This window comes from Cynocephalus volans, chromosome 8 (assembly GCF_027409185.1).
Source record: "Cynocephalus volans isolate mCynVol1 chromosome 8, mCynVol1.pri, whole genome shotgun sequence".
Taxonomy (NCBI): Eukaryota; Metazoa; Chordata; class Mammalia; order Dermoptera; family Cynocephalidae; genus Cynocephalus; species Cynocephalus volans.
The window spans coordinates 22,803,342-22,818,682 of NC_084467.1; the positions used below are offsets into that span (position 1 = coordinate 22,803,342).

General features: G+C 34.7%; 1 protein-coding gene and 1 pseudogene across 8 annotated transcripts in view; one reads left to right on the forward strand and one right to left on the reverse strand.

The window, feature by feature from the left end:
* EPB41 (erythrocyte membrane protein band 4.1) overlaps nucleotides 1–15,341 on the forward strand; it is a 158,052-nt gene that overhangs the window by 77,682 nt on the left and 65,029 nt on the right. For all 8 annotated transcript variants that reach the window (XM_063104551.1, XM_063104543.1, XM_063104545.1 and 5 more), the window contains exons 6-7: nucleotides 2,589–2,664; nucleotides 4,733–4,951. In XM_063104551.1, the coding sequence (XP_062960621.1) occupies nucleotides 2,589–2,664; nucleotides 4,733–4,951 (295 nt within the window). The remainder of the gene's footprint in view (nucleotides 1–2,588; nucleotides 2,665–4,732; nucleotides 4,952–15,341) is intronic.
* Nucleotides 7,236–7,810, reverse strand: LOC134385099 (ras-related protein Rap-1A-like; annotated as a pseudogene).

The window sequence follows — 15,341 nt, forward strand, 5'->3', positions numbered from 1 at the left end:
AGTATGTAGTGAAAGTAGGTCTCTCTCCTATTCATTTTCCCCTAGCCTCCCAGTTTCCATGTCCAGGAGCTCCCCTTCCTAGTTTCCCAACTACTAAAACAAGTTTATTGTATGTCCTTATGGAGACATTCTATGCCCTTATGGAGACATTCTATGCATATATAATCATCCCTGTAATACATACTTTTTTCTATCCCCCCCCGACTTACATGGTAGTTTTCTATATATACTGTTTTTCACTTTTATTTATTTATTTTTTTCACCTAACACTATATGTTGGAGATCACTCCATATAGAAGTATTTCTTTCTTTTTAATGGCTACCTAGTTTTCCAATGTATAGATGACCCATAATATAACTTATCTTCTCTTGCTAAATAAATATGTTTAGGTTATTTCTAGAATTTTGCTATTCCAACCAATATCTTGTGCATTTATCATTTTGACTGCATTCAAGTGTATGTTTAGATACACTTATGGAAAAAGAATTGGTAGGTGAAAGGGTATATACATTTTATATTTTGATAGATACTGTCAAATTGTTCTCCACAGTGGTGTTGTACCAATTTGCACTTCTATCAGCAATAGATAAAAATGCTTATTTTCCCCATCAACCCGGGGTGTTATCAAGCTTTTTATATCGTTACCTAACAGAGCTCAAAGAGAAAAAATAAATCACAGTTTGTAAACAATTGCTAATTTTATTTTCTTAATGTTATTCTTATGCAATAAAAATATTCCCATTTATATAAGTTATGAAATAAATAAATTTACGTTTAAAGTTCTTAAACACTGAATTCACATATATTAAACATTCTTTTGGCTCTCTCTGCTTTCCATATTGATTTGTTCTAGCCAATGCACTTTTATAGGTAGTATGGAGGGCTTTTTTAAAAGTTTGTATGGAGTTACGAATTAACAATGGCTAGATTGATGTGATTTTATCATATCAGAAAGAGAAACAACAGGTGGTATTGGTTTGTGGTATACATTACAAGTACTGACACCCCCATTTTTTGAGAAAGTTATAGGTTTGTCTCTGTCTCTCTCTGTCTCTCTGTCTCTGTCTCTGTTTCTCTCTCTCAAACCCTGGACCTTGGTGTTATCAGTACCATACTCTAACCAACTGAGTGAACTGGCCAGCCATGTTTTTAAATCTAAGTTCCATTTAAAGTTTTCTGGGGGCTGGCCAGGTCACTCTGCTCATTAGAGCACAGCCTTATAACACCAAGGTCAATGGGTTCAGATCCCCATACAGGCCAGCCACAAAAATAATTAAAAGAAAAAAAGTAAAGTTTTGGGGATATGAAGCATTAGAATTGGGTTGATGGTAATTATTAGGATCTGGCTAAGCTTTGAGACACCCTTGTTATATTGTCTGGAATTTGCCTTTTTACTTCGAATACTGAATGAAATATTGACCATTTCTAAGGGTATCCTATATTGAATATTTTAGTATGCTTAAAAGTACACATTTATTAAGATATTCAAACTACTTTAAATTATAATCTGCGTATTGTCATTGTCAACTGTTAGCAATACAAATGATACTGGAAATGAAATATAAAACACAGAGTGATACTTGATGCACATATACTTGTAGTAGGATAGTAGAATCCAGTGGTTAAAAGTATGGGATTTGGAGTAAGAGAACCGTAAATTCACTAACTTTGTACTTTCCTAAAGGTCTGTTTCTTCATATATTAAACAAATTAATACTAGTACCTACCTCCTTGGGTTTCTCTGAGGATTAAATGAGTTAATGTATGTAGGACAGCTGGTTTAGTGCCTGGCATGCAGTAAGTATTGGAAAAAATGGTCATTCTTGGTATCATAACCAATCATACTTACTTCCGGTTGAAATCATGCCTTACTCTCTGGGAAGCCAACAGTCATGCTAGAAAAACGATGAAGGATAGCACTCAGCTGGAGAAATCGAAATGCATTCTTCATTTAACCTTAACTCATAATCTCTAATTTTTATTTTAGATCAAAAATATGACATGTGTGTGAGTCTCAGGATTGAACTCTTGTAGTTTTCATACCTAAATATTCTTATTAGAGCTATAGTTTCTAAGAACCACTGATGTTATCTCTTTCTTCTTATTTCTAAAATAATTTCCTAATCTCACTCATATTAATGAGAATAATTCTTTTGTTTATTTGAGAAAATATTGATAGATATCACAAATAAATGGTGCCCAAACCAAAAAAGAACATTATGGGTCACCTGAATGACCTCTGAGGACCCAGGGTAGTGTATGGATCACATTTTGAAAACCATTGGTACAAACAAATTGACATTTAGGATGGTTTCCTTCATGTTATTTTGCCAATATAGTTCTAATTCTTTGTAAAAAAAACTATTGCATTAAGCCGGGTTAAAAAAAAAAATGAGATCCTCTAGTTCCAACTCTTAAGTGGTATCTAAGCAACTTTTTTCTTTTTCCTTAAAAAAATGTTTTTTATCTATAAAGCATGAAAATATTAAAAGATTTCAGAAAAAAAGAAAATTTGGATATATTGACGTACTTCTAACAATCAGAAACTTAAGCATAAGCATAAAATTTTTTGTGTTTATTTTTACAGGTTTCCCTTGGAATTTCACATTTAATGTAAAGTTTTATCCACCTGACCCAGCACAGTTAACAGAAGACATAACAAGGTAAATAATTCTCATAATAAGCTCTGGGAATTTCCCTATTCAGAATTGAAGAAAAATAATGAGCAATTAAATAGTTAGCCTAAGATAAAAAGTTTCTGGTCACTTCAGACAGGCTTGCAAATAAGTGAGCCTAAAAGCCTCAAGTATCTATAATCTGCCTGGAGGAAACTGACACGGAAACTAGGCTTGCTTATCAAGAATTTTATGCCGTGCTGTGGGCAGGGCTCCTACCACACCACCCTCCAAAGGGCTAACCACAAATATAGTGGTAAAATGGCTCTTCTGGTCTTTTGGTTTGTTTTTCATACTCCTCTCCAACTATGTTCCTTCTTACAGGGATCAAAAAATCTAAAAATCCCAGTGTTATTATCATTTCTTCCTATTTTCATTTTAAAGTGTACGATTAGGTATGTGATCCTCATGAACTAAATCTTCCTTTGAGCCCATGTAATTTATGAAATAAATCTTATACTCTTTAAAAAACAGCGTACTGATTTCTTTTAAGAAAATGGCCTTTACTGGATTCTGCAAAAATATTAACAAAAAAAGAAAATGGAAAAGCAATATATTGTAAAGTGTACTACTGTACATATTTATATCTATAGCATCTTGCATGGAGCCTCTTATAGTAAGTGCTTGGCAAACGTTTGTTAAATTGAAATGTTGGTTGTCGAGAAACTGCTTTCTAATTCTGATGTTGCTGTCAATTATCTGATTTCAGGCAAATTTACAGTCTCTGGGCCTCTGTTTTCATATTTCTCAAATAAGGGAATAGAGTAGATTCTTTAAAAATCTGACTTAAATTTTGTGAAAAGTCTATACTATTTTTAAAATTTATTCATTGTCTAGTCATCCTTAATAGATTGTTGAAATTGAGATGCCATATCTCTGCCTGAAAAAAATGTTTTGGTTATTTCTTTTTCACATTTGCTACTTACTCATCTTTCTTCATCCAGGCTTATTATGTATAAAACAAAATACATCCTTAAGAATCTTTGCTAATTTCCTACATTTTAGAGGAGTTTAAGGATTCCTGTGACCTGTTTGGCCTTGCTCTGACTTTTTCTAAACACATGTATTTAAAGATTATAGATAGTAAAAACTATTGCTGATGCATATATTATTCAAAATCCTACTATGATAAAAGCAAGGATATGATTCTAATTAATATAGGAATTGTCCATTTAGTCATACTTTCCTGTTTGGTACTGGTCAACTGGCAGGATGAGTGGTAAGGAGGTCAGGGCCATAGGTGTGAACATTACACTGATAGAGAAGTGTCTATACATAGTAGAGCACTCAGCTGGTTTGTTGCATTGAACTGTTTTAACTGTAGGCTGAATTGCCAACAGTTTAGCCCAAAGTTGGAATTAGTCTTAAAAGGTAGCTGATAGTGTGTGGAAGGCTGCGTGCAACTTAGCCCATGTTGGAGGGAAAACATACCAGAATGTTCATATTCTAGTGAAAATGTGTCAATAATGTCATTTTTGTATATGAAGGACAATTCCTACACATTTGGTAAAGCAGTGTGATAGAAAAGAAAGGGCCTAGTTTTGGAGACAAATACCTTTTATTACTATCTGATATTGAGCAAGCTAAGCCTCTTAGGTTGCCTCCTCATCTATAATCTGGCAATGATACCTACCTCACAAGTTTTTTTGTAAGGATTAGATGAGATAATTTATGTATATATGGCACTTAGTATGTTCAACAAAAATTTTTTTTTACCTTCTTCAGACTTTCCCAACTTTTCCTCTTTTCATTCTAAACTGCTTTCTGACCATGTATCCAACATGTTACATTATTTGTTTTTGTTTTTTAAAACGTTTTATATGGGAAAATTTCAAACACACAGAAAGGAAGAAATAATAGTACAATGAACAACCATATACCCACTATCTAGATTAAACATTATTATCTCATATTTACTGAATCTCTCTCTTTTCTTCTCTCTCCTTATTTTTCTTCTCTATCTCCTTTTCTCTCTCTCTCCTCCCTTTTATTCCTTTTATTCTCTACATATTTTGTTATTGTTGCTGACATAACATCTTTTCTATTTTGGCTGTAGATATTATTTATGTCTTCAGCTTCGGCAGGACATAGTTGCAGGACGTCTGCCCTGTTCCTTTGCAACCTTAGCATTATTAGGTTCTTATACCATCCAGTCTGAGCTGGGAGACTATGACCCAGAACTCCATGGTGTGGATTATGTTAGCGATTTTAAACTGGCCCCAAATCAGACCAAGGAACTTGAAGAGAAGGTCACGGAACTGCATAAGTCATACAGGTAAATATGTCTCCAGGGTTTGTTCTGTGTTTGTTTTGGCAATAAGTTTAAACTCTTGACCTTGTATTGATTCAGTATTTACCTAAGAGGGAGTGTGGTGCCATAGAAGGAGTCAGCATGAGCTCAGTTCCCTCCACTGTTTGACTTTGGGCAAGTCATGTAAGCCCTCTGAACCTCAATTTTCTCATCAGAGTAATGGTCATTGCGTTGCAGGATAAAAACTAAATGAGGTAATACATGTAAAGCACTTAGCACAGTGCCTGGCACATAGTAGGTACTCAATACATGGTAGCTATTATTATTATTATTTCCTTACCTTTTTTTCAAATTTTAAACTTATTATGCTACATTAGATGCCTTGAGATCCTTAGAGCAGGGGTTTTTAACTTGGGATCTATGTATATGAATAGATTTCAGAGGACCCATTAACACCTGAAAGTCTTTTTAAAAATCTTTATTGAATTCATTGACTATACTGAATTTTTTTTTTTTTTTGTATGAAAACAATTGGTAATGTTGGGAGATATCATAACATAGTGATTAAGAGCAAGGGCTTATAGTCAATCTGAGTTAGGTTGAAATCTTGGGTCTGCTTGGTCCCAGCCTTGTGGCCTTAGGTAATTCACTTATAACCTCTCTGAGCCTCAGATTCCTTATGTGTCTGATGGAGATTATTACTTCAGAGAAAACAGGGGGATTGCTAGGTTTAGAAAAAATAATGTGTGTAAAACACTTAGTACAACGTCATAGTGTCTTTCACATAGTAAAAATTTGATGAATGTTAGCTAATATTAAAGTGCCAGAATAATTTGTATTTCTTTTTACCATATGAGTACATCAATAGTTATTTGAGTGATTTGCTATAGCTAAATTTACAAGCTGCCTTATTAATGTGAAAATCTGATCTTGGCCTTGAGTTAGTACTGTGAGTTATGTTAGCATGAGTTAGGTTACCAAGCTCCAAAGGGTCACACTGCTCAAAGAGAAATCCAAAGAGTGGTCTTGGTAGGTTTACTAGTGGTAACAAGTATTCTGTCTAGCTGTTGAACCATCTCCTTTTCCTCAGGGTGGTTTCAATAGGATTGTATGGATTGGGATGCTTCAAATAAGAGGGCTTTAACTTAAGGTGCCGCAATTCTGGGTGTCTTATTGTCCTTATAGGTTTGGGTACCTCAGTCATGAGAACCATAATAAACACTTTAAAGTCTGCAACCTACAAAGCAGTAGTCTTATAAGAGTCACTTAAGAGGTTGCAGTATTTCCAAAGAGAACTGCCAGAGTTTGCTTCTCAAGTTTGGGCTTATATGTTCTAATGCACTAATGTCTGGGATCACTAAATACGCCGCTTTAAACTTGTTGATGATTGTAATTTAAAGATGTTACATTGTCTTTGAGTATATTTTTAATACTTTTACTTGTATTCTGGTTATGATTCTAAAAATTTTTATATATATATATATATACACACATATATACATGCAAAAGCAAGTACTGGAATCAATCAATTAAAATAATTTGATTTGTTGGAATGTCAAGATTGAAGGGGAATGTTCTTTTTCTTTTTTTTGAAAATGTACTAAAATTTAATCATCCATAAAAGCTGTAACTTAATCTGACAGTAAAACACAAGAAGCAATATTAGAGTTGGTTTAGTATATTATATATTTTAGCTTTGAAAGCCATAGAAATCAGTTATCCCAGTTTTTTTCCTATTAAAGACCCATTTTTCCAAAGTGTTATGCACAATTTTAATTAGAATATAATGACAGATGATATTCCATAATTTAAAAAATATAAAACAAAGTCAGTGACTCAAAAAAGTTACCTGCTGCAATGAATTTGAGGGGAAATTTCATAATCTATATGATTGCAGATATGAAGTGTAATGGTTCAACTTTTTAGTGCTTGACAGGAAAAAATCATGATAAAAAGGTCAATATGAAATCATCTGGTTATACTAGCAATATTTGACCTTAGAAATGCATCCATGTTCTTTTGTATAATCATATTAGAGTCAAGTATATTTATTTTTACATCTGTTATAACTACTATTACAAATGAGAAATACTATAGTATTATTTTCCAAGAGATATACACAGAGCAATTATTTTTCTCCAGGGAACTTGTGCAAACCAATATAAGATATAAATTCTTCACATGATATGTAAAACAGAAGGAGCCCCTCAGATTTAGTTTTTGAAGTCTGGAAAATGCTGGCACTTTCCAATTAGGCAACAGTTCTTCATTCCTGTAATCTGTCTTAGAGATGCTGCTGACTAAGGGTCTAGAGAAGCAGACATAATTTCTTTTTAGGCTTCTTCTTTTCTATTGGTGTTTTTCTATTTATCTGTCTAACAAGGCCATAAAATATCTCATTAACATTGATCTTTGACTTTGCAGAAGATTCTAAAAAGGCACAGTTACATCACTATCTTGCTAAATTCTGGCGCTGTTCTTTGCCAACTACTCACTCATCTTCTAGGTCACATTTATTGCCAACCAAAATCATTGGAACGTCTTCTGTTCCTTAACCCATAAAATCTGTTCTGTCAGATCTTGTAAATCGTTAAATGTGGACTAAGCTGTTACAGAATATAGTAGTGCAAGCTCATAGCCATTCTGCATACACAAATCCGTCATTGCTGTAAATTGCTCTGTCCCTGGTATATCCAGGATTTCGAGCATGCACTGTTGGCAATCTCCTTCAACTTGCTTTCTGAGGAATCTTCTATTGTTGGGTTATATTTTTAAGCAAAAATTCCCTGAACAAACTGAACGGTCAGAGCAGACTTCCTCACGCCTCCTGAACCAAGGACCACTAGCTTGTACTCATGCATGATGTGGTCTGTTTAAATACTGACAATCTCCTCAATGCCATTGAAGGTGCAGTGAGACATACACTCTTATACACAGGGAAACCACCCTCTGATCTAGTAATCTCACTCCTGGGAATCTGTTGCCCACCACCACCACCCCTGTCTGGTGCCTCCTCTACCTTTTCTTCCTCCCCCACCCTACTCTTGGCCATGGCTCCTTCTCTGGCTCTCTCTTTTTATTTCCTAATAATTTAAAAATAATTTTTATTATTAGTAGTATAATCTTTGGGCAATCAGTAAAATAGTAAAAGAAAATATTTTACTGCTGCTGTAGAGCTGAACTTGAGAAAATAGTGGCGTCAGATTATGATTGATACTTTAAATATATCTCTGATGATTCTTTTAATGGTTATTTGATCATAATAGAATCTCAGGTTTGGGAGGACTTCATATAGCCTAACTCTCATCTAATGCTTGACTCTCCTTTATAGTACTGTTACATAATCATCATCATAATTGTAAGTAGCTAATTACTATGTGCATCTATTATTATGTGCCAAATACTATGCTAAGCACCTTATGCACAATGTTATATTTAATCTTTATAACCATCCTTTGAGTTAGGCCAATGGTTCTACAGACCCTGGTGGTCTTCAAGATTCTCTTAAGGGGTCCATGAAGTCAAAATTATTTTCATAATAATACTAAGATGTTATTTGCCTTTTTCACTGTGTCAAAATGGGTAGAGTACAAATTGAGTCAGTTGCACCAAACCATACTAGTAGTCATTATATTCTTTACCAACGTGCACTTGCAGTTAAAAAATAAAAATAAAAAAGGCCAGTTCACTTAAGAATTTTCTTAATCAAGCAGTATAAAGTATTAATTTTATTAAATCTTGAATACATTTCTATTTAACATTCTGTGTGATTAAATGGGAAATACACATAAAGCATTTCTGCTGCATACTAAAGTACAACAGTTGTCTCAAGGAAAAGCACTTGGGTAATTGAGTTGTAAACTGAGTTAGCCACCTTTTTAATGTAACATCATTTTTTCTTGAAAAAATGACTGGCAAATTATGATTATTCAGACTTGGTTATTCGGCATACCTCTTTCCAAAAATGAAATGAGCTAGTACTTTCAGGAAAACAACTGACAGTATCTGTTGCTAATGACAAAATTCAAGCATAAAAATTAGAATTTTGGAAAACTTGTATATGCCACATGATGTTGACAGCTTCTAAATTCTTAAAGACTTTTCTGTGAAGTTGGTGGTGATTTAATGAATGTGATTTTTAAAATATATATTGTATAATGAAATGTGTCAATGTTTGGAAGACAACTTGGTGAACCAATATTGTTCAGATATGAAATACATGGTGTTATTACAAAAACATGCATGAGTAAAAGATCCATTAGAAATGCAACATAGACCAATGGATTTTAATGTAACAGAACAAAAAATTCACTGATCTGTTTTCAGATTACACATTGCAACAAGCCTTTAAGAAACTGCCATTGTTGAATTTTGGTGTAGTATCAAAGAAGAAAATTAAAATTCTCAATCCTTCCTTTTCCAGTAACATATTTTTGTGAGATCAGAGGTCTTCATATACTACTACCAAATCAATATATTGCAACGGATTGAATGCAGAAACAGATAGGAGAATCCAGCTGTCTTGTAAGCCAGTGTATTGATCCGTTTCTGTTGCTAATACCAAAATACCTGGAACGAGGTGATTTATAAGAAAATGAAATTTATTGCTTACGGTTTTGGAGGCTGGAAATTCCAAAGCCCAGGGAATACGTCTGGTGAGGGTCTTCTTCGGTGGTGGCTTTACAGCAATGCCAGGGTCTCACATGGCAGAAAATGACAGAGCAGAGAGAGAGATTAACCTCCTCATTCAGTCTCTTTTTAAGGCCACCAGAACCACTCCCATTATTCCCAGAATGGATCGATCTATTCACGAGGGTGCAGTCCTCACAATCCAATCACCTCTCCAAGGACCCACCTTTCAATTACCACAGTAGGATTTCCCACCCTCTTAACACTGTCACATTGAGGACCAAGCCTCCAACACGTTAAAGTTTTGGGGGGACACAATTCAATCCATAATAGCCAGATATTAAAGAGATTTGAAGCAATGCCACCCTTTCATTATATTTTTGGGGAAAAATATTGGTTTTTTCACAAATAATGTTATTAATGTTAAAAATAACAGATTTAGGGCCAAGCCCGTGGCGCACTCGGGAGGGTGCGGCACTGGGAGCGCGGTGACGCTCGCGCTGTGGGTTCGGATCCTATATGGGAATGGCCGGTGCACTCACTGGCTGAGTGCCGGTCACGAAAAAGACAAACAAACAAACAAACAAACAAACAAAAAAAACCCCGATTTATTATTGTTACTCTTTAGAGATTTAATATTTTAAATTTTTCTTAGTTTCAAATTTCTAATATACTAAATACTGATAGCTATAACCTACATAAAGAAAAGCTCTTTGGAGTCCTCAATAATTGTGAAGAGAGTAAAGAGGCTCCTGAGGCCAAAAAAGCTTGCAAACCACTTGTTTGAGAGTTAGGCAGTAGGGCACCCTAGTTGAAAGTAAGAGCTGTGGAGTCAGCCTGTTTTTCTTTGAAAACAGACTCCATTTCTTATTAGCTATGTGACTTCTGGTGTTACTTAAGCTCTCTAAGCTTTAGTTTCTCATCTGAAAAATGAGAGTGATAATGTGGATTTCGTAATTGTTAAATCAGAGAATTCATGTAAAGTGTTTAGCACAATGTCTTAGTATGTAGTGAGAGTTCAGGTATTTGCTAGGATAATAATAACTCTTATCCTCATTTTACAAGTGATCAATGTGAGTCTGTGTTTAAAGAAGCAATCTTAGGACAGAATTTAAACCCAAATAGGTGAAGCAATCTCAAGGACAGATGGATGTGGTCCAGTTGATGTTCTGTTAGTTATATGGATAGAAATTGAGAAATAACGGATCTCCATAACTAGAAAATTTAGAAATCTGTCATCTTGTCATTTACTTGCTCTTTTTTGGAAAGATTGGCAACCCTCACAAACAGAAACCAAAATGAAAAATTTAATTATGTCCAACAACATGGCATTTTAACTAATCCAGAGAAACTTTTCTAAGGCATAAGCATTTTACTATGTATTGAAAGGTAGCTGCAAATACTACCCTGCCGTTCAGACAAATGAAAGACAGCCTACGTAAATGGAACCCTTAGTAGTGACCCTTTGCCCAGACAGGGGTTTTGAAGCTATAATTAACACTTTAAATTTACACTAGCAAATTAAGCTTTAAAATTAATTGCCCTTCATTTACGGGTATTAGGAAGTTATGTAAGTTTGTCAGTTGACCCCTGCTTAATTATTTGAAATCACAATCCTTAATTAGGCTATACAACAAACAGTACTAAAAGATTGTTGCATAACACTGGAACTCAATGAATGGTTCTATCCTGACCCCACTTGCTTGAAATAAATAAATACAGGGAAAATTTGTTATAACTTTTCTTTTTAATGTGCAAGAGTTACCCAGTGCCAGAGCTCCCTGGTTAGATAACTTTTGTAAGCTGCGGTACTTACAAGTGGTAAATTATTAGGTGGTACTGAATAAATTCAAGATGGTACTTTTAACGTATTAGCAGTATCTAATCTCTTCTCAGCTGGTTTGTTTCAAAGATCTTAGAAATTTTAGGAAAAGACTTTCAGAGGTCTTGGAAATTTTAGGAAAAATCTTGATCTTTAAAATTTTAAGGTGAAAAATAATTTAAGTTTAATTTGTGATATTAATTTGTGAAATATGTATGTTGTATTTACATGCATAGATGTCTGTAGGTGGTGTGATTATGGGAGATTTTCCTTTTTTTCTATACTCTTAATGATATTTTCCAAATTTTATGCAATGAATGTGTATGGTTTTTATAATCAGAAAAACTTCTGGAACATTAGAAGGGGCAGAGCAAGGTAGTAATCCATGCAGAGGGGCAGTCTGGCTTGGGATGTAGAAGCCCAAGCAGGGTGAGGAGCATGCCCACGGACTGGAGGCAGCCTGGCAGAAGGAGTAAGAGCCCAAATGGATAAGGAAGGTAGTCACGTGTGAGCACCTGGTGGTGGGTTTCAGAAGCCAAGCAGAGTGAAAAGTGCATCATCTACCATACCAAACTGAAAGTGTCCAGTCTCATCTGATCTCAGAAGCTGAGCAGGGTTTGGCCTGGTTAGTATTTGGATGGGAGACTGTCTGGGAATACAGGGTGCTGTGGATTTTTAAAAAGAGAGAGAGAAGGGCATCCATTTAGGGGGAAGGGCTACGTAGGGTCTGAATGGCATTCTTATGCAGAATGTCAAAGCCTGAGCAGGTTGAAGAAGCTGTCCACAAAAGGGGTGGTCTAACACCAAGAATCAAAACCTAAGTGACGTAAGAAGGGCTTCCATGTGTGGGGAGCAGCCCAGAATGGGGAATTCAGAGTCCAAGCCGGGTGAGGAAGGCATCCACATCAGGAGGTTATGTACAGGGGAATTAATCAAATTAGTCAATATATTTAAGATAATGCAAACCAGGTTTTCACTGTCAGTAGAAGGGGATACAAAGGCAGAAACTAAAATGAACCTTTTGCTATTGCATTAAAACTAGAGGCTTCACTGTGAACTCATGGTTTCCGATATATAGATAGATATAAAAATATAGATATAAATCAATACATGCATACAGTAACCCTACATTGTGCTGGAGGGGGTATTCAAAAATGGTGGGAAATGGTTAGAAGGACACAGAATCCAGCTTGTAGAGGCTCCCACTGACCAAATCTGGGACAATTTAAGCATCAAAATAAATAAGGAAAGTAATTGCTTATATTGCATTGAATAAAACGAGAATCCATGAATCCATACAGATATAAATAAATAAATCGAAAGTTTGATAAGGAATAGTATATTCAAAAAGTTTCAAAAACATTCCCACAAAATGCTTATTGATTACAAAGAGATAAAGAAGAATATCACAGAGAAGCTTGACAGGCATCAGTGCTAAGAATGCACATCATCCCTAAGGGACAAATTGAAATTATGTATATACATCTGTGCATGTAAATACAACACATATATTTTACAAATTAATATAATGGTGACAACATAGCGCCACTTCTGTGATATTCCTGTCAAATATACACAGCCTGAATCAATGCATGGAGGCCCAGATTGAAGGTAACAGTTTTGAAAGTCAAAGAAAGATTAAGGAACTGTTCCAGACTGAGGAAGACTTAAAGATACATAAACTAAATGATACTCATTCATGATGCCAAAATGGAGCCTCTGCAATAATTGGCTAAACTTGAAAGGGGTCTGAGGATTTTATGGCAGTAATGTATCACTGTTAATTCTTGGTTTTGACAGTTGTATTGAGGTTATGTAGAAGAATGTACTTGTGTGTAGGAAATATACACTAAAAATAATTAGGAGTAATGGGTCATGAGGTTGGTGGCTTACTCTCAAATGGTTCAGGAAAAAATTATTTGTATCATACATAATTTTTAAGAAACATAATTGTTTCAAAAATTAGAAAATTATATTAAAAATTTTAAATGCAAGCACCGGCCAAATTTCAAAGGTATTATTTTCAACTAACAAGGAAGTTTAAAGTTAAAAAATCTGTTCTTACCTCCTGCCCTTAATACAATTTTAAAGCATGCTTATTTACAGAAGCATTTAACTACATAGTTTGAAATTTAAATCTGTATTAATCAATTCCTATTAATGTCCCTTAGGGTTGGAGGAGTGAGTATAGGGAAGATTTTATCATGATTACTTTATTTAATGTTTTAAAATTTGTCTTCAAATTCAAGTAATCCAAATAATTTCTTTTAATTTTATTTTACGATCATTGTATAGATGGACCACTGGCCTATCAGAAAACTAAGGTTGCAATAATAATAAACATTTGTAGATTACAAAGCAATTTCAAGATATTATCTTATTTGATCCTAATAGTCACATTTTGATCCTAATGGTCACATTCATTCAGCAAAGACAAAAAAAATCATTGCCTATCCTAGTATCTGGAAATAGGCATTATTATGATTCTGACTTTATAGAAGAGGGTAGGGACATACTGGCTCACCACTCATAAGTGCAGGAGCCAGGATCCCAGACCCAGTAATGTGACTTTAGTCCTGACTTAAGCCTGCTGCCTCAAACTAAGAGTCCTAACCTACTGTGACCATGTGATCCCTCGGGCCATTTCATCAGCACAATGCCTCAAAATCTTAAAATTCATCCTGTTGTTAATAGTAACAACAACAAAAAACATAAAACAACTGGGAGTAACCTTAAGTGGAAAAGTATATAACTTACACAGAAAAAGTAAAAACTACAAACTTTCCTGAGATGTTTTTAATTACTTGAATATACAAACTTGCATGTGGGTTAATTTTCCCATTCTCCTTTTTTTCATCTTCAATTTCAGGTCCATTAAAAAATAGAATTCAGGTGTGATGCTTTAGAGCCTGGGAGTTTATTCAGGAAGGCTGAGTTATTAATGAATCTGCATCCCCTCTCCTATTTTTTTTTGTTTTTGGTGGTCGTTCCAGGGAGCTCATTGTTCTTTTTAATGAGGGTAAAGACAGATGGGTTTGGAAGAGACTTTTCCTTGTTAAATGAAGAACCCCTGCTGCTTTCTATAGCTTGAGGGAGTCTTATGCGAAACTGGCATTTACATGTTTTTTCCTTTGGGGATGTGGCTGCATTATTGTTACTATGAAGTTATACTTGATTGGTCTGAATTATGCAGTGTTAGGAGTAATATCTTTGTCTTGAAAGCTAGACATAACAGCTCATGAGCACTTTTCAAGAGAGAGGAAACTCATAAAGGAGAAGGAAAGACTGGCACAGTGAGTGTTTAGACTATGAGACTGATTGTTTTCAAACAAACCTAATTCGTTATATGCCTGGTAATGAAGACGTCTTAATAACTGAGAAAGCGGCCCCATTATTTGTGTGCTTCTGTTAACCAATTTATTTTGTTTAGATCAGTGGGCAGGACACCATCTGTTACTAGAAATTTTCCTTTCATAAATCCTGCTCCCACTACGAGTCCCTAGTTAAGTAATGTCAGCTGCCCTCTTGTTTAATTTCCTTAATAACTCAATTCAGGGGGATGGAGAGAAAAGGGCAGCTAAGAGGATATTGTAAATTGTACCATGCCCTCAGAGAATTTAGTTTGCTCATCTCCTGGGCAAGAAAATTAGTGGGAGGAGTTTACACATGTTGGCGAAAAAGGCAGAAGGAGGGGTGGCAAAACTGATGGTGAATGAGGTTGCTTTAAGGAAATTGTTTAGTAGGATTTTTTTTAAAATTTATTTTTCTGAGTTGATGACTGTTGCCCCCAAATCTTTTTCTAAGGCATGTTTCAATTATTTAGACACAGGTAGTGATGAGAGTCCTGTTCCATAATAATCTACTTTTAAGACTATGAAATACATCTTACATACATATTGGTATATATATGTTTACGTGTTTATATAAAGTACAATGAATACATAAATGTTATTACCATAAATA